A 22,355-nucleotide genomic window follows, 5' to 3' on the forward strand; every position below is an offset into this window, starting at 1 on the left:
CGGTTCCCCCCCAATATGAAATAGCCATTTACATTACCTCTATAAGAAGCTTACGTAACCTACACTCTAACAAACCTCACCACCACTCTTGTGTTTTTACTTTGAGAGTGACGCTGACCAGGATGCCCAGACATGGGCCTGCAATATTTAATTACTACTTGGTCCATGCCAGTCACTGTGGTTCTATGATATTTTCATCCTGACTCAGTTTCATGTTGCCCCTGATATATTTAATTATTCACTGTCAACTCTATTTAACTCTAGCATGAATTTCTCATAACTAAGTAGTAAACTTCCTACAATACCTGCGAATGTTCGAAACGTGTACTTCCTCTGTACAATACATGCCTTTGGCTTTCTTCTTGACACTGGTGGATGAATTTGAGACCTAATCTGCCTTTTTGTTCCCCTAAAAGCTAAATCTGCAGAAAACCTGTCCTTAAATAAACTGTCTTATCACACAAACTGAGATATTTATGATAATATACCTGTTAACTGTATAGTTATTTAGTTACCTTACATTAGTTAGCTTGCCCCCTTTCGGTAGGACCCCCAGTACTTACTTTGCACCTTGTAGGTAGGACCCCTGTATTTAGCTTGTACCCTGTAGGTAGGACCCCCTGTATTTAGTTTGTTCCCTGTAGTTAGTTTGCACCCTGTTGGTAGGATCCTCTGTATTTAGCTTGCACTCTGTAGGTAGGACCCCATGTAGTTAGCTTGCATCCTGTAGGTAGGACCATCTGTATTTAGTTTGTTCCCTGTAGTTAGTTTGCACCCTGTTGGTAGGATCCTCTGTATTTAGCTTGCACTCTGTAGGTAGGACCCCATGTAGTTAGCTTGCATCCTGTAGGTAGGACTGCTTTGAAGATGTAAAAAAATCAAATACTTACCTTGGTTCCCCAAAGTCATCTATGTCTTTTCCTACTTCTAGAGTGGAAGCGTCAAAGAGGAAAAGATTCTCTCAGCCTCTAGTGGCCATAGGCAGTGACACTGGAGGCCGGTGTTTTGCACATCCAGTTGCCATCTTTCTCATTGAATAGCTGCAGCACTCCAGTTAGGAACCACTGGAGAGCCACTTAAAATTATGCCTCTAGTCGGAGGTTCCTCACCCCTGGTATGAGTGAATACAATACAGTTAATTCCAGTGACTTACAGATGGCCTTCATTCACTTTCCTTTCCCTTCTCCTACAAAGGCAAGATGACTTTTACCATCCATGATGCATCACTGCAGAGTCCTCTGTTTTCCAGCACCCTGCTTACATATTACATATTTGTCACCCCTGCTGCTTCTTCTATTACTATGCTTACTGCTATCCCAGGTTTCCACATTACTGCATACAAAACACAACTTTGAAAATTTGAAATAATGTAAACTTTATACAAATAAACAAGATAAAGTGCGGATATTTGTAAGCATTACACCAAAGTCAGTGTATAGACTATACAATGTCCAGTTGCCTCTCTGGTGTAGCAGCAATATAAGCACAAGTCCCAAAAAGTCCAAGACTCACATTAAGCCATTGCCTGAAGTTTATGTATTATCCTTACAACATGTATACCATAAAACATCCATGTTGTAAGGAAAAGTGGACTTTTATATCCTTAAAGGGGTATTACAGCCTTAGACATCTTATCCCCATCCAAAGGATAGGGGATAAGATGTCTGATTGCAGGGGTCCCACTGCTGTGACCCCCCGCGATCTCGGTGCCGTTGCCGCCATTCTGTGTCGGGCACTGCTCCCGAGATGGAGACGTGACGTCACGCCACGCCCTTTCATGATGTCACGCCAAGCACCCTTCATTCATATCTATGGGAAAACAAATGGGGGGAAAGAATGAAAGTAAGATTCAAACAAAATTGTGACAACGAGATGCCTATTGGATCTGCAAGTTAGAGACACTAAGTCCGAAAGGATTAAACAAAGAATGAAAGAATGATTTAATTTTTTTCTGTAGCTTATGTATACATCTCTTGTGTGGTTTACTATTCTGTATATACTTCTTATCGCTCTACTATAACATGTATTGTAGGGGGTAGACATTATGTAATTTGTGGTTTTAGCTTTTTAAATATTTACAGGCTTATAATTATTATTATTATGAGTTCATCTAAACTGCCACATAAAACAGATAATGACACATTAGTGTGTATGTTGATGTTATGTGGTTTGGTATCAGCACTTGTTTTGTCCATTTTATATCATAGAAGGATATAAAAAGGCAGTTCATCTTACAACGCACATCTGACAAAGGAGGCGGAGACTCTGAAACCTAACAATGGATAAGTGAAACACACAGCCTCTCCAGCTCCCAAGGTTTCCATGTGCAAAGGATAATGGGGGACATTTATCAAAACCTGTCTAGAGGAAAAGTTGTCCAGTTGCTCATAGCAACCACTCAGATCGCTTCTTTCATTTTTAACAAAGCCTCTGCTAAATGAAAGAAGTGATCTGATTGGTTGCTGTGGGCAACGGGACAACTTTTCTTCTGGACAGGTTCTGATAAATCTCCCCCAATAAATCTTGGCAATGGTTTAACCCCTTAAAGGGTAGCTCCCACCATCCTATTTTTTTTTTCTGTCCCTGCCTATTGCCAATCTATCCCTAACCCCCTCGCTGCTTTTAATTTTTCTTTTTACTATATTAAAAATAACTTTATGTCTGCCTGGTAGTATGCTCGCTACCAGGCAGACTTCCCCAGCAGGCACCACGTCACTGATGCCTGCTGGGGACAACACTTCCGCCCTTAGTTTATCTACACAGGGTGCCTCCAGCTGTTTCACCACTACAACTCCCAGCTTGCCCTGACATCTATAGGCTGTCAGGGCATGCTGGGAGTTTTAGTAGTGAAACAGCTGGAGGCACCCTGTGTAGATAAACTATAAGTTAGTGCCATGCCCCCATGCCCCGTTCCCTCCATCAAACCCCCCCCCCCGCCCACCCGCCCGCATACCCCATTCCCTCCATCACAAACCCCCCGCCCACATACCCCATTCCCTCTTACTTACAGATACTGCAGAGTCCGGCAGCGGGCATGCAGGGGCAGCGGCGGCGACAACTCGTGCGGGAGGAGTGGCCTCCCAGCCAGTGGCCGGGGAGCCAATGCGCTCGCTCCCGCCTGTCTGATTGACAGGCAGGGAGCGAGAGCAGTCTAAATGAAAAAGGACTGATTGCCAGGCCAAAATCAGTCCTTTTTCAGGCATGACGTCACGCCAGGCTGCAGCAGGCCACTAGGAGGGAGACCCCTAGTGGCCGGTTTTCAAATGTAAATTACACCATGTTAATAAAAAAAAAAATTATGAAACTATGTTAGAGATATGTTGTAGTACATATGTACTACAACATATCAAAAAAAAAAGTTGGTGACAGAGCCCATTTAAGGACACAGCCCATCTTGGCCTTTAGGACACAGGCCATGTTCATTTTTGCACTTTTATTTTCCCAACTTGCCTTTTAAGAGCCATATTTTTTCATCCACCAAGCCATTTGTATGTGTGTAGGGGGGGGGGGGGGGGGGATTAAAAAATATGACGTTATCTTTTTTTCATAAAGGGGAAGTGAAAGGGCTCATTTTTTTGCATCATGATCTCTACCAATTGTGGCGTCCTGGTACCATATAGTATACCGTACCTTGCATGGTGGTCCCCAAATCCAGAGTTACTCTGTTCCGGTAGGGTTTTCCTGGTGGGATAGCCCCTAGTCACCTCTTCCTTCTTTAATTTTGTGATGTTTGTGTGTGTATATTTAATTGTGTATATAGTGTCGCAGGACCTTCGGTCATGTGACTGTTAATTCTCTTAGGGTATGCTAAAGGACCTTCCTAGGTCACGTGTGTGGTCACATGTTTAGACCATAATCCCTTGTATAAAGTGACTGACAGATGGTATGTACCAATGAGCTCAAGGCCAGCCCGTGCCCATATAAGGGAGCTGCGAGCCAATCCTTGCTCTCTTGGGTTCCGGACTAGAAGAGAGATCCATGCAACTTTCAAAGACAAGACCAGGCCAAAGCCTGACAATACTGCAACTTACCAAATCGTGAGTTACAATACAACTCCCTGCTAAAGTCTGCGTGACTGCTGGACCTAAAATCAATCCCCTAAATCCAGCGGAACAATGCATATAAATCTCCTGAGCTTAAAACTCACAAGGTCCCAACCAACTGTCAGGATCCTAATAGACTCTTCTTGTACAAAGACTGTTCCTGTTTAACTCTGCATAAAACCTGCAGTAAAAGTTCTGACAGTTTTCTGAAACCTCCGGTTGTGGACAATCATTTATTATCCCTCCCTATCACTCTTGGGACGGGTGGCGATAGGACAAGTATATACAGAGGAGCCCTCACCCTGGCATCACAAGTGTTAAGGGTTAACCAAACACCTTTTAGTCACTACACAGCTACACCCCATATACCCTACACCCCCACAAGCTTACCACACAATGATTGGAACAATTTTTGCTTTGATGGGACTTTTTGATTACTTTTTTTATTTATTTTTTCTGATATATGATGTGACTAAAAATCTGTAATTCTGGCAGTTGGTATTGTTTTATGTTTACGCTATTCACCATGCAGAATCATAAACATTGTATTTTACACAAAAAAGCCAAAAGATAGCTGACACAATGTGAAATGTCACTGCTGCTATTTCCAATGATCAATGAATGGTATTTATTTACAGCATGGTGGTACTCTGTGAAGTAGTAGGAGACAACAAACTTTATGAACAAAAGAAGAAATTATCGTGGCACTCACCCCTCTGTATGCTTGGAAAAATGCACATAGCTTATTTAGACCAGTTTCAGTGTGTACATTCAGTTAGTTTTATGCTGGCCCCCACACTTTTTGCATTAAATTTGCACAAAAGCCTTGCCAATTCAGACCACACTTATCTGGCTGCACTATGTTCACTAACAAGTAAACAAGTAGTGCTGCATAGATGCATAGCATCACGATGTAGCTCCGTCGACTGTACAGTACACAGCGGTGCATAGTACATCACTGTAAACTGTGTATAAAAGCCCAGACTTCCATCACTTTAAAGGGGTATTCCATTCTATTTGACTATGCTACAAGGTCTGTAAAGTTAGTGTACTTCATAATATAGTGTCTGTACCTGTGTGTGACGGTTTTCTCACAATTCTTCTGTGATTTTCACCCCAATATTTATTTTTAACAGCATACAAAATGACTGTTTTAGGAGGGAAAAGGGAATTAATTGCCATTAACTGCCATCCCTTTTTCCTGGTCCCTTGTTTTATCATGGCCAGAGTGCCAGAAGGTATAACTAACACAGACGGACAGACCCCCCAATAAAACTGGAATACACAAAAATAAATGCACAGTCGGAATGAACCCTCACCCATGCCTTAGATTATACATTATACACAAATACAATTATAACACACATGTATGATTCCATAATTAGGCCTTGGGCCTAACAGGTACTCCGCTGGAAAACTTTTTTTTTTAAATCAACTGGTGCCAGAAAGTTGATCAGATTTGTAAATTACTTCTAATTAAAAAATCTAAATTCTTCTAGTACTTATAAGCGTCTGTGTGCTCCAGAGGAGGTTTTCTTTTTAAATTACCTTTCTGCCTGACCACAATGCTCTCTGCTGACACCTCTGTCCATTTTAGGAACTGTCAAAAATAGGAGAAAATCCCCATAGCAAAGCTATCCTGCTCTTGACAGTTCCTGAGACAGACATAGGTGTCAGCAGAGAGCACTGTGGTCAGACAGAAAAGAAATTCAAAAAGAAAATAACTTCCTTTAGAGCATACAGAAGCCTATAAGTACTAGAAGGATTAAGATTTTTTTTAATAGAAGTGATTTACAAATCTGTTTAACTTTCTTTCATCAGTTGATTTAACAAAAATTTTTTACCAGCGGAGTACTCCTCTAAAGGGGCACTCCGGTGCTTAGACATCTTATCCCCTATCCAAAGGATAGGGGATAAGATGCCTGACCGCGGGAGTCCTGCCGCTGGGGACCCCCGTGATCTTGCACGCGGCACCCTGTTTGTAATCAGTCCCCGGGTTCGCTCCAGGTCTGATTACAGTCGACCGCAGGGCCGGCGGCGTGTGACGTCACGCCTTCGCCCCTCAGTGCAAGCCTACGGGAGGGGGCGTGATAGCTGTCACGGCCCCTCCCATAGGCTTGCATTGAGGGGCGGAGCGTGACGTCACACGGGGGTGCAGTCGCCTACCCTGTGATCGTCTGTAATCAGACCCGGAGCGAACACGCGGCGGGACTCCCGCGGTCAGGCATCTTATCCCCTATCCTTTGGATAGGGGATAAGATGTCTAAGCACCGGAGTACCCCTTTAAATCCACATAAAAACTAAGACAATAGTATGTAACTGTTGTAGCTTGTCATTTTCTCATGATGACAAAATATATATAATGTTATTTCCAGAATCTCTCTTAATTAAAGGCACTTTAAGATTTGTATTCCTTTTTTCTAAAAAAAAATGTGCTCAAAAGGAAGGAAAGCATACAACCCCCCCCCCCCCCCCCAAAAAAAAAAAATCTCTATACTTTTCCTTCCTCATTCCCCCTGCTGCCTCCCTCGTTCTCCCATAGTTGCTCCTCTTTCACCGCTTCTTGTGCTTTGGATTGTAGCAGGATTGAAGGTTTTCTTCAGTGCACATTGTGCCACATGTATACATCTCTGGAGCAGCAGCTTCAGGGTGAATACCGCTGTGACAAATGTGAGCATGTTGCCCACCTGGAAGCTCGTATTAGAGATCTAGAGGAGCAAAATGCAACATTGAGGGCGATTGACAATCTTACAGAGCAAGCAGTTAGTGGGGTAGAAATGGAGGTTGGAGAAACTAGCCAGGAGGCCCAAGTAGGGAGCTGGGTTAATGTAGTTAGAGGGACTGGAAAGGGGGCAAGGAAAAGGAAGGTCACTTCTGCTTCTGATCTCCCAAGTAAAATTGCCAAGTTGGGCGATGATGCGAGGGCCTCAGTATCAGAGATGGCAACCCTAGTGGATACTGGTCTCCCTAACAGCCGGGGGAACAGCTCAACTAGTAGTGTGGGGGATGGTAACGCAGGTAGGCCAAGACAGTTAGTTGTGGTAGGGGATTCTATAATCAGGAAGACGGATAGAATAATTTGTCGCCAAGACCACCTCAACCGAATGGTTTGCTGTCTCCCTGGAGCCAGGGTTCGGCATGTGGTGGAAAGGGTGGACAAATTACTAGGGGGGGCTGGGGATGACCCAGCTGTCGTGGTCCATGTGGGAACCATCGACAGAATACATGATAGGTGGAGGTCCTTGAAGAATAATTACAAGGAACTATGTGCCAACTGAAGGGAAGGACCTCTAAGGTTGTGTTCTCTGGAATACTTCCTGTGCCATGCGCATCGCAGAAAAGACAGCGGGAGCTTAGGGAGTTAAATGCATGGCTTAAGTCGTGGTGTGAGGGGGAAGGATTTGGGTTTTTAGAGCACTGGGCTGACTTTTCATTGGGGTACAAACTCTATTCTACGGATAATTTGCACCTGAATGGAAGGGGGTCCGCTGTGCTGGGGGAGAGAATCCTGGAAGGGGTGGCTGAGTATTTAAACTAGGTGAGTGGGGGGAGGATAATAAAGCAAAGAAAGCAGACAGTGGGATGGATAGGTTAGAGAGGGGTCAGGACATAATGGTGGGTGGAGAGGAGTCCTGTGGGGGGAGGTTAAGAACAGTGGATAAGGAGATCCATGCGTTACAAACCAGCTGTAAAAATAAATGTAGCCCGAAAAATTGTAATCCCAATAATTCAAAAAATTCCATTAGCCCCAATAACTCAATAACTACAATAAGCCCCATTAACTAAAAAAATACCATTAGCCCCAATAACTTAAATAACAACGTTAGACCCAATAACGCAAAAAATCCAATTAGCCCCAATAACTTAAATAATAATGTTAGACCCCATAACTCAAAAAATCCCATTAGCCCCAATAACTTAAATAGTACAATTAGCCCTTATAACTCAAAAAGTAACATTAACCCCAATAACTCTGAAAATCCCATTAGTGAGACTATATGTGTAAAACTTAATGGAAATGTAAAGTGTATGTTCACAAATGCCAGAAGCCTAGCAAATAAAATGGGGGAGCTTGAGGCCTTGATACTGGAGGAACATATTGATATAGTTGGGGTCACTGAGACATGGCTGGACTCCTCGCATGACTGGGCCGTTAATCTGCAGGGGTTTACATTGTTTCGCAAGGATAGAATGAACAGAAAAGGTGGTGGAGTCTGTCTGTATGTAAGAAGTGGTATGAAAGTCAGTGTGCACGATGCCATAGTGTGTGATGATTCTGAGGATGTGGGATCACTGTGGGTGGAATTACAAAAGGAGGGAAATATTGAAAAAATAGTATTTGGTGTAATCTACAGACCCCCCTAATATCACTGAAGAGATAGAAGGTCAGCTGTATAAACAAATAGAGAGGGCCGCCCGGGCAGGTACAGTGGTAATAATGGGAGATTTTAACTATCCAGATATAGATTGGGGCCGGGGGCTGGCTAAAACTACAAAGGGGAGAAAATCCCTAAATTTATTGCAGGATAATTTTATGGGCCAGTTTGTGAAGGACCCAACAAGAAGTGATGCCTTGTTGGATCTGATCATTTCCAACAACGCAGAGCTGGTTGGTAATGTAACTGTGAGGGAAAACCTTGGTAATAGCGACCACAATATAGTTACTTTTTACTTAAAATATAGAAAACAAAGACAGACGGGGAAGGCAAAAACATATAACTTTAAAAAGGCAAATTTCCCTGGGCTGAGAGCTGCACTACAGGACATAGACTGGGGGGAGGTAAATGGGACATCTTTAAATCAACTCTAAATAACTATACAGCAAAATATATACCAAAGGGGAACAAATATAAACGATTAAAACTAAATCCTACATGGCTGACAAATTATGTTAAAAGAGCAATAAACAACAACAAAAAATTGCCTTCAAAAAATTCAAATCTGAGGGGTCAGCTATAACATTTAAACAGTACAAGGAGCTTAATAAAATCTGTAAAAATGTAATAAAAACAGCAAAAATTCTAAATGAGAGACAGGTGGCCAAAGAAAGCAAAACTAATCCTAAATATTTTTTTAGATATATAAATACAAAAAAACCAAGGACAGAGCATGTAGGACCCCTTAATAATGATAATGGGGAGGTTGTCACGGGCGATCAAGAGAAGGTGGAGCTACTGAATGGGTTCTTTAGTTCTGTATACACTATGGAAAAAGGAGCTGACATTGGCCAGGTCAGTGCTGGTAACACATCATGTAATGTACTGAACTGGCTTAATGTAGAGATGGTACAAGGTAAGTTAAGTAAAGTAAATGTAAGCAAATCTCCAGGGCTGGATGGACTACACCCAAGAGTTCTTAGAGAAGTAAGTTCAGTAATATCTGTACCCTTGTTCATGATATTTAGAGATTCTCTGGTGTCTGGTATTGTGCCAAGGGGCTGGCGCAAGGCTAATGTGGTACCAATCTTCAAGAAGGGCTCTAAGTCTTCGCCAGGCAATTATAGACCGGTAAGTCTAACGTGCATTGTGGGTAAATTGTTTGAAGGACTTATAAGGGATTACATACAGGAATACATAGGGGATGATAGTATTATAAGTGATAGCCAGCATGGGTTTACTAAGGATAGAAGTTGTCAAACCAATCTAATTTGCTTTTATGAAGAGGTGAGTAGAAGCCTTGACAGAGGAATGGCTGTGGATATAGTGTTTCTGGATTTTGCCAAAGCGTTTGATACTGTCCCTCACAGACCTCTGACAGGTAAGTTAAGGTCTTTGGGCTTGGAAACTTTAGTTTGTAACTGGATTGAACACTGGCTCATGGATCGTACCCAGAGAGTGGTGGTCAATGATTCGTACTCTGATTGGTCCCCGATAATTAGTGGTGTATCCCAAGGTTCAGTACTGGGCCCGCTGTTGTTTAATTTATTTATCAATGATATAGAGGATGGTATTAACAGCTCTGTTTCTATCTTTGCAGATGACACCAAGCTTTGTAGCATGGTACAGTCTATAGAGGATGTGCATAAGTTGCAAGATGACTTGGATAGACTAAGTGTCTGGGCATCCACTTGGCAAATGAGGTTCAATGTGGATAAATGTAAAGTTATGCATCTGGGTACTAATGACATGCATGCGTCGTATGTCTTAGGGGGGATTAAACTGGCACAGTCACTGGTAGAGAAGGATCTGGGTGTACTTGTAGATCACAGACTACAGAATAGCAAGCAATGTCAGACTGCTGCTTCCAAAGCCGCCAGGATATTGTCATGTATAAAAAGAGGCATGGACTCAAGGGACAGGGACATAATACTCCCCCTTTATAAAGCATTGGTACGGCCTCACCTGGAATATGCTGTTCAGTTTTGGTCGCCTGTTCATAAAAGGGACACTGCAGAGTTGGAAAGGGTGCAGAGACGCGCGACTGAACTAATATGGGGCATGGAACATCTTAGCTATGAGGAGCGATTAAAGGAGTTACAATTGGTTAGTCTTGAGAAGAGATGTTTAAGGGGGGATATGATAAATGTATATAAGTATATAAATGGCCCATACAAAAAATATGGAGAAAAACTGTTCCAGGTTAAACCCCCCCAAAGGACGAGGGGGCACTCCCTCCGTCTGGAGAAGAAAAGGTTTAGTCTAAAGGGACGACACACCTTCTTTACCGTGAGGACTGTGAATTTATGGAACGGTCTACCTCAGGAACTGGTCACAGCAGGAACAATTAACAGCTTTAAAACAGGGTTAGATACATTCCTGGAACAAAATAACATTAATGCTTATGCAGAATTATAAAACTACATCCCTTTCCCTTATCTCCTTACACCCTTCACTTCAATTCCCTGGTTGGACTTGATGGACGTATGTCTTTTTTCAACCATACTAACTATGTAACTATGTAACTATATTTCCCACTCAGTGACTGAGGTGGCACCTGTACGGCCAAGGGGGCAGTGCAAACACCAACCCAACACACAAGAACTGCTGTGGAACAGGACCGGCTCCAGGAAAACATGGATGATGGGGGGAAATAGGACCATATGAACTAGGAAGTGAGGAGCAGTCACATAGGGAACTGATTGTTTCTTACAATTCATATTTATTAATCTGCCCTGTATCAGCGTGGAGGAGAACAAGATTTCCGATAATATCAGGGACTTTTGTGATGGTTTTTTCTAAGGATGCCTTCAACATTCTGCCTCCACATGAGAATATGATTGCGCAGTCTGTTGCCTAGGGCCAAGTGCTCCAAAAGTAGAATTTATAATCTGTCCGTGCCTGAAAGGTAGGTCATAAGGGAATACATAAGTGAGAGTGTTAAAAAAAAGGGAAATCTGTCCTTCAGTCTCCCCAGGAGGAGCAGAATTCTATTTCTCGGGCTAAATGGATGGCGGGTTACTTCCCTGTATTGACTATAGAGAACTCAATAAGATCACATATAAGAACCAGTATCCCCTAACATTGATCCCTAATCTGTTCAATCAGATATTTGGTGCACAGTGGTTCTCTAAGCTGGATCTGGGGGGGAGGCTCCAACATCATCAAAATCAAATAAGTGGGTGAGTGGAAAACTCCTGAGGGGCACTTTGAGTATTTGGTGATGCCCTTTGGGTTCAGTAACCCTTCAGTGATTTTCCATAATCTGGTCATTGATATCTCTCATAATTAATTAAGCAGGGTACATTAGGGTACATCCTTACTCTGCAAACCTTCCGCATGGACGAAACATTTTATCTTCTTTGAGTCTGTGAAATGTTTAAACTCTCGGCAGGCTGATTGGGATTTGTTTTTTCTGGTTTTATTTCATTACTACCTACAGACCAGGCTCAAAGAATGTTAAAGGTGTACTCCAGTGGAATTTTTTTTTCATATTCACTGGCTCCAGAAAGTTAAACAGATTTGTAAATTACTTCCATTAAAAAAACACAATCCTTCCAGTAATTATCAGCTGCTGTATACTACAGAGGAAGTTGGGTTGTTATTTTCTGTCTGACCACAGTGCTCTCTGCTGACACCTCTGTCCATGTCAGGAACTGTCCAGAGTAGGAGCATATCCCCATAGCAAACCTCTCCTGCTCTGGACAGTTCCTGACACAGACAGAGGTGTCAGCAGAGAGCACTGTGGTCAGACTGAAAAGAGCTACCTAACTTCCTCTGTAGTATACAGCAGCTGAAAAATACTGGAAGGATTAAGATTTTTAAATAATTTACAAATCCATTCAACTTTATGACACCATTTGATTTGAAGAAAACTGTTTTCCAACTGAGTACCCATTTAAGGTTGATTCCTTATTCTGCAGTTTTTAGTTTTTTGGTTTTTTTTTCAGTCCTCCTCCTGACTCAAAGCCTGTTTGTATATCACCAACTGGTATCTGCAAAAAGACCTGAGATAGACACCTGAAAATCTTCCCAATGGAAAATATTTTATACCAGTTCATCTGTGCCTGTGTCTTTTAGGTATGTTTTATGACTCTGTGTTGGGAGGTCATCCAGGTATTGCTGGTACTAAATATCTTATTGTTAGATATTATTTTTGGCCGTCCATCATCAAAGATGTGGGAGCCTATGTGTCCACTTGTGAGACATATGCCAGATCTAAGACCCTGAGAACTGGCCCTGTGTGTCAGTTGTATATGTTAGCTGTACCAAAGAAGCCATGGTCGCATCTAGCCATGGATTTTGTTACTGATCTACCTGTCTCTCCAGAGAAATACATGGTTTGGGTGATTATTAATGTGTTTTAGCAAAATGTATCATCTGATTCCACTCCATCAGCAACCCATCACCATGAAATTGGCTTCATTATTCATTGAACACATATATCTACATGGTCTACCAGTAAATGTAGACCAAACGGAATGGTCAAACGGAATGTCTCAATCAATCTTTGTGTCTGAAAGGCAGTCGAGCTGGGTGATTATGTTGCATCAGCAGAATTAGTTATTAACAACCATATAAACAGTTCAACAGGGTTATAACCTGGGCAACATTCTAGGTTTTCCACTCTTGCTACTAATTTTGGAAACCCAGAAGTCGATGCAACCTACTCGAATCTGCGCACAGTCTGGACCCAGTTTCAGGAGGTATATGTAATTCTCTCTGTGGTAAATCCTGTATCATACTAGTTGAAATGTCTGTCATCATTGAGAATTAATGATGTGTTTTACCACTTTCTACTGAAGAAATATATCATCCTATTGTTGCCTTCCAGGAGAACTGCTTGAGTATGTAGTCTCAAGGATTCTTGATTGCAGCAAGAGCCAAGGGGCCTTCCAGTATTTAGTACATAGTAGAGGTTACAGACTAGAAAGGAGGACCTGGATCTCAACCAAAGATCTTCATGTTTATAGACTCTCCAAGATTTGAGGGTCCTGAGGCCCCTCATAAAGAGGGGTTTCTATAACATATGTACCTCTCTCAGTCTCTGTTTGGTGCATCTGGCAGCATCTTGCGTTGTCCTGACAATGGCCCAGCATTGGGCACTGGTAACGTAGCTGGCCCTGCCAATCAGCCAGTCATTTAAGTACATCAATATAACTAATTTACAATTAGCCATAAATAGCATGTCATATAGTTATTAGGTAACATTAATTATTATCAGGGGATTGATACTCCTGAGTAAACAGAACACAATAAAACTTTGCAGCATCCAAACACACACAATACTCTGAGATAACACTGTCAAGGTGACTGAGGTAACATAATAGTGTCTTGTGTTGTGTTCTCTAGAAGAATTAACTCCACTTATTTTTCAGAACAGAAGATTAATTTTAAAGAGATGCAATTGGAAGACATGAAGAAAACTAAATGTAATGGCTATGTAATATTCTTTATGTATTCCATCCCTTATTTATAGAGCTAATGAACAAGATTGTTTATATACAGTGGTCCCTCAAGTTACAATATTAATCGGTTCCAGGACGACCATTGTATGTTGAAACCATCATATGTTGAGACCAGAACTCTATGGAAACCTGGTAATTGGTTCTGAAGCCACCAAAATGTCATCCAAAAATAGGAAAAAGTGAGGATTAAAGATAAATAAGTAGATAACTAATAGAGATAAAGCAAATCCTTACATATAAAAGTAAGAAAGATCTGCTGGGAGCTGTAATCACTGTCTATGTCAGTGTTTCCCAATCAGGGTGCCTCCATCTGTTGCAAAACTACAACTCCCAGCATGCCCGGACAGCCGTTGGCTGTCCGGGCATGCTGGGAGTTGTAGTTTTGCAACAGCTGGAGGCACCCTGGTTGGGAAACAATGGTTTATGTAGAGGACAGGAGCTTCTTCAGGGTCCTATACAGTACACACAATGTCCCAAATGGAGCCGCCCTTACTTGGTGTCCAAAAGGAGCAGCTAACCCTGGCAGAGGTAATGAGTAGTAGAGAACTTGTAGTTCCTCCCTGTACTGCGGGGGGCGCTACCAGACCGCCAGTCGGTGCATGCACTTCAGTGATACAGGTGATTTACCAGTGAATGCCCATTCTGATTGGTCAGTTCCTGCAGTTGTGACACGTTTCACAGATCCTGACTGTCTGTACAATGTATGTTGAGCCTGGTTTCAAGTTACGATGGTCCAGAAAAGAGCATTGTATGTTGAAACTATTGTATGTTGAGGCCATTGTAAGTTGAGGGATCATTGTACATTGTAAATTAGCACCCAAACAATTCCAGTTATAGCAAGGGATGTGCCTCTATACATCAAAGAACAGCTGGCAGATGTGCAAAACCTCTTTTATCTGTACAACTATATTCTTATGCTATATTAGAAGATGGTGACATAAAAAGAGATTCTCAAAGAATGTCCATCAATCTCTATGAAGAGGAGTTACTGCAATGAACCATGAAGAATTGTGTGAGAGGAAGTGATCTGCAACATTAATCAAGTAGTTATATGGAAAAACAGATTATTGTGTCTATACAAACCTAGATGGCAAGTTGACCTGTTGAAATTGCTGATAATTCTGATATTGCAACTTAATAGACTTATATAGAAAAATATTATAAGTACTATAAAGTGTTATGGTTCTTTCTTTCTTCCTTTAGAATATAAATCGTACAAATACATGAGTCCCACACAGATCAGGCACTGAAGAAGAGGTAAAGACTCCTATTTCTTGTAAGGGTGTGCACCACCAAAGATTAAACCTTAAATCAAGTAAAAAGAGAAAAATAATGCATGAGTTGCTTAACATAGAGAAATATAACCAAAGCATCAATCTGAGTCGTAATGTCCACCACTTTATGGTGTGCGGCATCAAGTCTACAGTACTGAGCCCAAGTCCTCTTACTTATACAGCATTATATCTCTATAGCTGCTAAAACAATTGCCTCGATTTACTATATTTAATTATATATATATATATATATATATATATATATATATATATAAAGCAAATTAAAATTATCCAGTTTTATATACACAAGGCTTTAAACAGAGGTATAACAAGTAACCATGGGAGCCACATCCCAGCAGTGATCACAGCACAGGAATTATACAAACCATATGCCCCCATAGAGGGATAATTTACACGAACGCACAACCGGTAACCGGGGAGCTTATAAAACAACTTGTTATCACAAGCCATTTTCATGATCCATGAATTGCACCAAGCAGCTGCCATGCCTGCTTATCTGGTAGTAACAGTATATCCAGGGCATTTTCTTATGAAATACAGTAATTTACTTATTTTTTGACTCTCAGACCTCATTCACTCAAATATTAAAATAAATATAGCAGTGGAGAGATGAAGCAGCACTCACGTAATCTTGCAGGGAAGCTTTAATGCGAAGAGCAGGTACAGGAAGGTATCAGGCAGCTGGAGTGTTAACAGATAAGAGCAACAAGTGTTTCACCGGGGCTTCATCCGGCTCTATATCATATATACTGTAGAGCATATAGAGCCGGATGAAGCCCCGGTGAAACACTGTGTCGCTCTTATCTGTGAACACTCCAGCTGCCTGATACCTTCCTGTACCTGCTCTTCGCATTAAAGCTTCCCTGCAAGATTCCGTGAGTGCTGCTTCATCTCTCCACTGCTTTGTTTATTGGACTGCAACTTATGCTTGTTGGCACCTCAGATCAGGTTTATACAGAAGAGCTTCCTTGTTGCTTGTGTATAGCGTTAGTGGCTGGAAGAATTGTTAGGGCGAGTTAGGTGGTGCTCAGTCACTCTTCTTCAAGTCTCCCCAAGTATTAAAATAAATATGGATGTAAAGTTGTTTATTATTATTTTTTTTCATTTTCTTTACTTCCGCATGTATGCTAAGTTGTAAGGTTTTGTTGTTTTTAAATTTATTCAGAAATGTTTTAACTTTAAATGTGATATTGTTTAGTGTTGCTCGCGAATATTCGCAATGCGAGTTTTATTCGCGAATATTTGCGAATATAGCACTATATATTCGTAATTATGAATATTTTTTTTTTCACAGTACACATCACAGTGATCATCCCTCTCTGCTTCCAGCTTGTGTGGTGTAAAGAAGGCTCTAATACTACTGTGTAAGACTGGCGTGCGAATTTGCATATGCTAATTTTCACATATGCAAATTCTCATATGCTAATTTTCGCATATGCTAATTTCCTCATATGCAAATTTCCGCATAGGCGAATTTTCGCACATGCGAAAATAAAACGAGAATATTACGAATATGCAAATTTAGCAAATATATGACGAATATTCATCCATATATTCGCCAAATATCGTGAATTCAAATATGGCCTATGCCGCTTAACACTAATATTGTTATTGCCTTGGCAGCAGCTGTCTGATACTGGTCGCTACAGTTTAAAGTACTGTTGATAAAAACTACTAAGTCCTTTTCCATGTCACTTGTCCCCAATATTTTGGCATTTAATATATATTCTCATCCTGGACTGTTCCTCCCCATGTGCATAACCTTACAATTATCAGTGTTGAACCTCATCTGCCACTTCTCAGCCCAAGCCTCCAACCTATTCAGATTCATTTGTAACAGTGCACTGTCCTTTATTGTGTTGACCACTTTGCAGAGCATCATATCATCTACAAAGATGGATACTTAGAGTATGTACCTTTAATAACTACCCTCTGTTTCCTATCCCTGAGCCAGATATTTACCCACTTGCCAACATTTCCCCTCAGCCCCAGCACTCTTATTTTATGTACCAACCTTTCATGCGGCACCATATTAAATGCTTTGGAAAAATCAAGATATACGACATCCAGCAATTCAACCCGGTCCAGTCTTGAACTCAAGTCTGTTTAACAACACTGATCCCTCATAAACCCATGCAAATATAGAGTAAAACATTTATTTTTATTGAAAATGTCCAATGTGGCCTTTCATAGAAAACCCTCAAACAACGTACATACAACAATAACTGGTCTATTATTCCCTGGTTAACTTTTTTTGTCCCCTTTTTGAATATTGGTACCACATTTCCTATGCGCCAGTCCTGCAGAACAGTGCCTGTCACTATAGAGTCATTGAATATTAGAGATAGGGGTCTGTCTTTTACATTATTTAATGCCACCCGAACCTGGTGATTTGTCTATTTTTTTTTTTTTTTTTAGGTGGCACTGCACTTTTTCCTGAGTTAGACAGGTGACCTGTACTGGGAAGTTTACCTTATCTCACTGGATTTTACATGTCATTTTCTTCTATGAATACCATGGATAAAAATGTGTTTAATGCATTTGCTTTTTCCTCATCACCACCTGTAATTGCTGTCTCACTACTCACTAAAGGCCCAATGCTTTAACTTTAACCTTTTTACTTTTTATATAGTTAAAGAGCATATTAGGGTTATTTAACTCTCTCTGACAACGAGTCTGTATCCACTTTTGCTGCTTCTATCTGTTTTTCTTTTTTGTAAATTTTTTACATATTTTTTTTCCCTTTTGCTTGGTAATGCTCCTTCATGTTGTCTCATATCCAACATAAATTGTTACATAAGATTATCACCTAAACAAGTAAGTCCAGTTAATGTCCATCAGAATGTTCTGTAACATACTCTTTTTCTAAACAATTCATCTAAATTATACAAACTTAAAAGAGAACACATTTTCATGCTACAGTTTCACAAAGTAATGAATTTTACATTGCATTAACAACGCAATATATGTGAATAGGCCGACCATTGTACCATTTGTATTCATCCATATTGGGTTTTTTCTGATTCTAACCTTTTATGTGTACCTCTCACAGTGAGAATTTAAGATATTTTTTAAAATCTCCCACTTAGTGTGTGTACTATTGTTTTTGAGGATATTATCCCAATTTATGTTAGGGGTTCTCTGAGCCAATCAAACTTTGGCTTCCTAAAGTTCTTTGTTCTTGTGACTCCTCGAAAGGTAATGTATTATGGTGTGGTCATTATTTCCTTCCTAGGTGTCCTCTTACCTGCACATTAGTTACTCAGTTAGTGAGAGCTCTTACTGAAACTCCAAGCTTTAGACTTTCAGTAAGAACCCCCTGCGATCTAACAATTAGCCCCTATCTTGATCTCCCGCCCCGCACACCGCTCTCCTCATGAATGGAGGTGTGTCGACCACGGCACAAAACTGTGGCTGACAGGCCCCCTCCATGTATCTCTATGGGACAGCTGAAGATACAGCGTTCGGGTATCTCTGGCTCTCCCATAGAGATGCATGGAGGGGGCCTGTCAGCCACAGTTTTGTGCCGTGGTCGACACACCTCCATTCCTGCATAGAGCAGAGGTGTCGGGCGGGAGATCGCGGGGGTAAGTTTTTAGATACTGGACTACTCCTTTAATGAAAGACTAAATCAGAAAACTTCTGTAAAATAGAATACACATTTTACATGTTTTAAATTGGAGTTACATTTTTTATTTAATCTCAGTATAATGACTTTTTATATGATGTAATATAGACATATTACATGATGTATTTGGCTGAAGTACACTGTACTTTTAACTGCATTATTCTATATCATAAATGTAATTGATAATTTGGAAAGATTAATTTGTAAAGAATAAGTTAACTCCTGGTCATCCTGTCAAGTTCCAAGGACTACACAGTATTGCTTTAAATAAAGGAATAAATACAGTATAAACACTCTTTTCTTTCTTCAGATGATTCAGCCATCATTGCTAGAAGTAGAGAGTCTTAAAAATCACACAAAGACATCCACGTTCCTTCTTTTGGGACTTACACAAGATCCTCATCTTCAGCTTGAGCTTTTTTATTTATTTCTTATTATATATTTGATAACATTTATGGGAAATGTTGGTATTTATCTAGTTATCCACTTTTCACCCAGTCTACAAACACCCATGTACATATTTTTGAGCCATTTGTCATTCATTGATCTCTGTTACTCTTCTTCAGTTGTTCCCAACACTATGAATAATCTCCTTCAGCGTAAGGGTTATATAACCAGTTTTGGCTGTGCAATGCAGCTATTTACCTTCTCATCCTTTGGTTCCACAGAATGTCTTCTTTTTGGAGTGATGGCATATGATCGATATGTAGCTATTTGTAGCCCTCTTCATTATGGAACAATCATGACCAAACAAACATGTACAATATTTGTTGCAGCTTCGTACTTGACAGCCATAGTGCAAGCGGCCATTCAAACAGGTTGCACGTTCAGCTTGTCTTTCTGTGGAGCATATATCATAAATCATTTCATTTGTGATGCTCTTCCTTTGCTTAGACTCTCTTGCTCAAGTACAGTCTTAAATGAGTTACTCATCTCTATATGTGCAACTCTCATAGGAGGAGGTTCACTTGTAATTATCCTAATATCTTATGTTTTTATTGTAACCACTGTTGTGAAAATACCCTCATCTCAAGGAAAAAGAAGGGCATTTTCCACTTGTGCCTCTCACCTAGTATGTGTCACTTTATTCTATGGAACAGTGTTATTCAATTACCTTCATCCATCCGGTGGCCTTTTGACCCATCACGAAATAGTGGCGTCAGTGCTCTATACAATGGTTATTCCAATGCTGAACCCTATCATCTACAGCTTAAGGAACAAAGAAGTGAGGCGGAATATGCAGCATTTGTTCAGACAAAGAATTATTGTTAACTTATGGTTCGTTAACTTCTCAAATTAGAGAATATTATGTATACAGGCAACAAGAAGTTCACATGAAATCTAATTGTGTTCCTGGTTTTTCAAAGAACAAATTTTTTACTCATTCAACAACTTCTTTATTAAAGGGGTACTCCGCTCCTAGACATCTCATTCACTATCCTAAGTATAGGGGATAAGATGTTTGATCGCGGGGGTCTCTCCGCTGTGGACCCCTGCGGTCTCCCTGCTGCACCCAGCATTCGTTTAGATTGTCTGATGCAGCGCTGGAGGCTTGTAAGGTCATGGTAATGCCCTGCTCATGACTTCACGGACACGCCCCTCAATGCAAGTCTATGGGAGTGGAAGTGACGGCCGTCACGCCCCCTCCCATAGACTTGCATTGAGGGGGAGTGGCAGTGATGTCACTAGCGGGGCATGGGCATGACATCACAAGCCTCCACCCAGCATTGCCTGTCATCCAGCATAGAGCGAAATTCGCTCCGTGCACCGGATGTCTGGGTTCCGAAGCCGAGATCACGGGGGCTCCCCAACGGTGAGACCCCTGCGATCAGACATCTTATCCCCTATCCTTTGGATAATGCATACTTATAGCTATGGATTTAAATTATTGAATATGGAAAATTCTGATGCAAAAAGGAGGGTAAGGGACCTATGAGCAATAAGAACCCACTGGCACCTGTATTTTCCTTCTTTAGATGCAAAGATCTGCATTGGTCACAGCATCTTAAGGGTTAATGGTGTACATCAGCATGATTACTGATATCCTTCATTATCGGTTAGCACTCACCCACTATGAAGCAAGTGCAGTGGCCGATGAAGGTGCCGGTGGGTTTGGGTTGCTCATCAGATCCCTGCAGCACGATCACGGAAGTCCAATGGTTTAAAATGGTTGCTGAAGGTCACATACCCTCCTCTGTGCCACAGGAACTTCCATAGACAGTAAATATATTTCAACATAAATGTATGGGGCTCTATGCCAGTCTAGCAGGGAAATAGTTAGCGGCTGTATTGCCACTGGCATAGCTCAGCCACGCTAGGAGCAGGGATTCCTGTCTGTATAGTGATGGGAGTCTGGGCTCCGACACTGTATACAGCAGTGCGATATGCTCCACTATATACGTACGAAGAGATGCAATGGCTGATATCCTGCATCTGACCCTTGAAATGGTACTCTGAAGGCACTGAAATTGCTACAGGGTAAAAGATTGGCATTTCAACAGAAATGAAAAAACGCTGCAAAGAAGATACACTCATCAGGTTGTTATCCAGCTGCAAACATATGAGACAAACATTAAGAATGGAAACAAAGAGACAAACGTGATACTCCTGTAGTTTTCCGTCTGTCCTAGGAGTGAATATTTCAACAGTATAAATAAATGTTATGATTTTTAAAAAGAAGCATTTTCCAAACTGTTTAACTTTCTGGCACCAGCTGATTTGAAAAAGTTTTTATTTTGTAGCCAGAGTACCCCTTTAAGATCAAAGAAGAGAGTAAACAAAAACAAGGCAACGATTGATAAAAACATTGGTAGAAATCCATTGGGGGGGAGGGGGGCAGAGGGATCAAATCTAGTATAAAGTGAAATCTTGGTCTCGAACCAGTACAAGAAAGCGCTATCCCAGACAAAACTATCACTGTCCAGCTAGTACACATTTTAGTGTGATTGATCCAGTAACTCTGCTTACTGTGCATGCACCACTCCGCATCTGGCCCATCCTTCCATAGAGAGCACAGTACTGGAGTTTGTAACACCTTTTGAAATGAATAGAACTCTAAATCAGAAATCTGCACATTGGTGTAAAAAAACAAACTAACATCCTATAGCAGCTCATCGGTCAAAGGCCAGAAACATAACAGGAAAAACACCAAACAACCAGGCAAAATAAAGTGTACTAACAAACAGTTTAGAAACTGGAATCCAGATAAACGGCAGATATGAAATATAGCTTCAAGCAGAAATACAGGTGGCCAAGCTGCACAGCCAAGTTATAGCACACGATTGCTGTGACCCCTGATGGTGGAAAAGGTTATCATGGACATGTCTGCTAATTTCCACATTGTTCTTACCAGTAATTTAAGAGAAAACTATGTATGCAGAATATTGTGCAATCCAATATGGCGGCCAAACCATGTGATCCATGATGGTACAGGAAGTGATAATGAACATGTGCGCAAATTTTTACATTGTTCTGAAGAGCAATTTCAGAGAATACTATGTTTGCAGAATATTGCGCAATCTAATATGGCCGCCAAATTTGGTGAT

General features: G+C 41.0%; 1 protein-coding gene across 1 annotated transcript; it reads left to right on the plus strand.

Moving 5' to 3' along the window:
• The first annotated feature begins 1,872 nt into the window (after nt 1–1,872).
• Nucleotides 1,873–20,110, plus strand: LOC130367416 (olfactory receptor 508-like). Its single transcript, XM_056569834.1, has 3 exons — nt 1,873–1,891; nt 12,500–12,765; nt 19,121–20,110. The coding sequence occupies exons 1-3, from the start codon at nt 1,873–1,875 to the stop codon at nt 20,108–20,110; spliced, it is 1,275 nt and encodes a 424-aa protein (XP_056425809.1).
• The last annotated feature ends 2,245 nt before the right edge of the window (nt 20,111–22,355 follow it).

Source organism: Hyla sarda, chromosome 4, assembly GCF_029499605.1.
Source record: "Hyla sarda isolate aHylSar1 chromosome 4, aHylSar1.hap1, whole genome shotgun sequence".
NCBI classification, from domain to species: domain Eukaryota; kingdom Metazoa; phylum Chordata; class Amphibia; order Anura; family Hylidae; genus Hyla; species Hyla sarda.

What these genes read in the sequence shown, in the direction of transcription:
- LOC130367416 (XM_056569834.1), top strand. An exon ending in CAGAGAAATACATGGTTTGG is followed by an intron (nt 12,766 to 19,120) that starts GTGATTATTAAT and finishes TTCTTTCTTCAG; the next exon opens with ATGATTCAGCCATCATTGCT.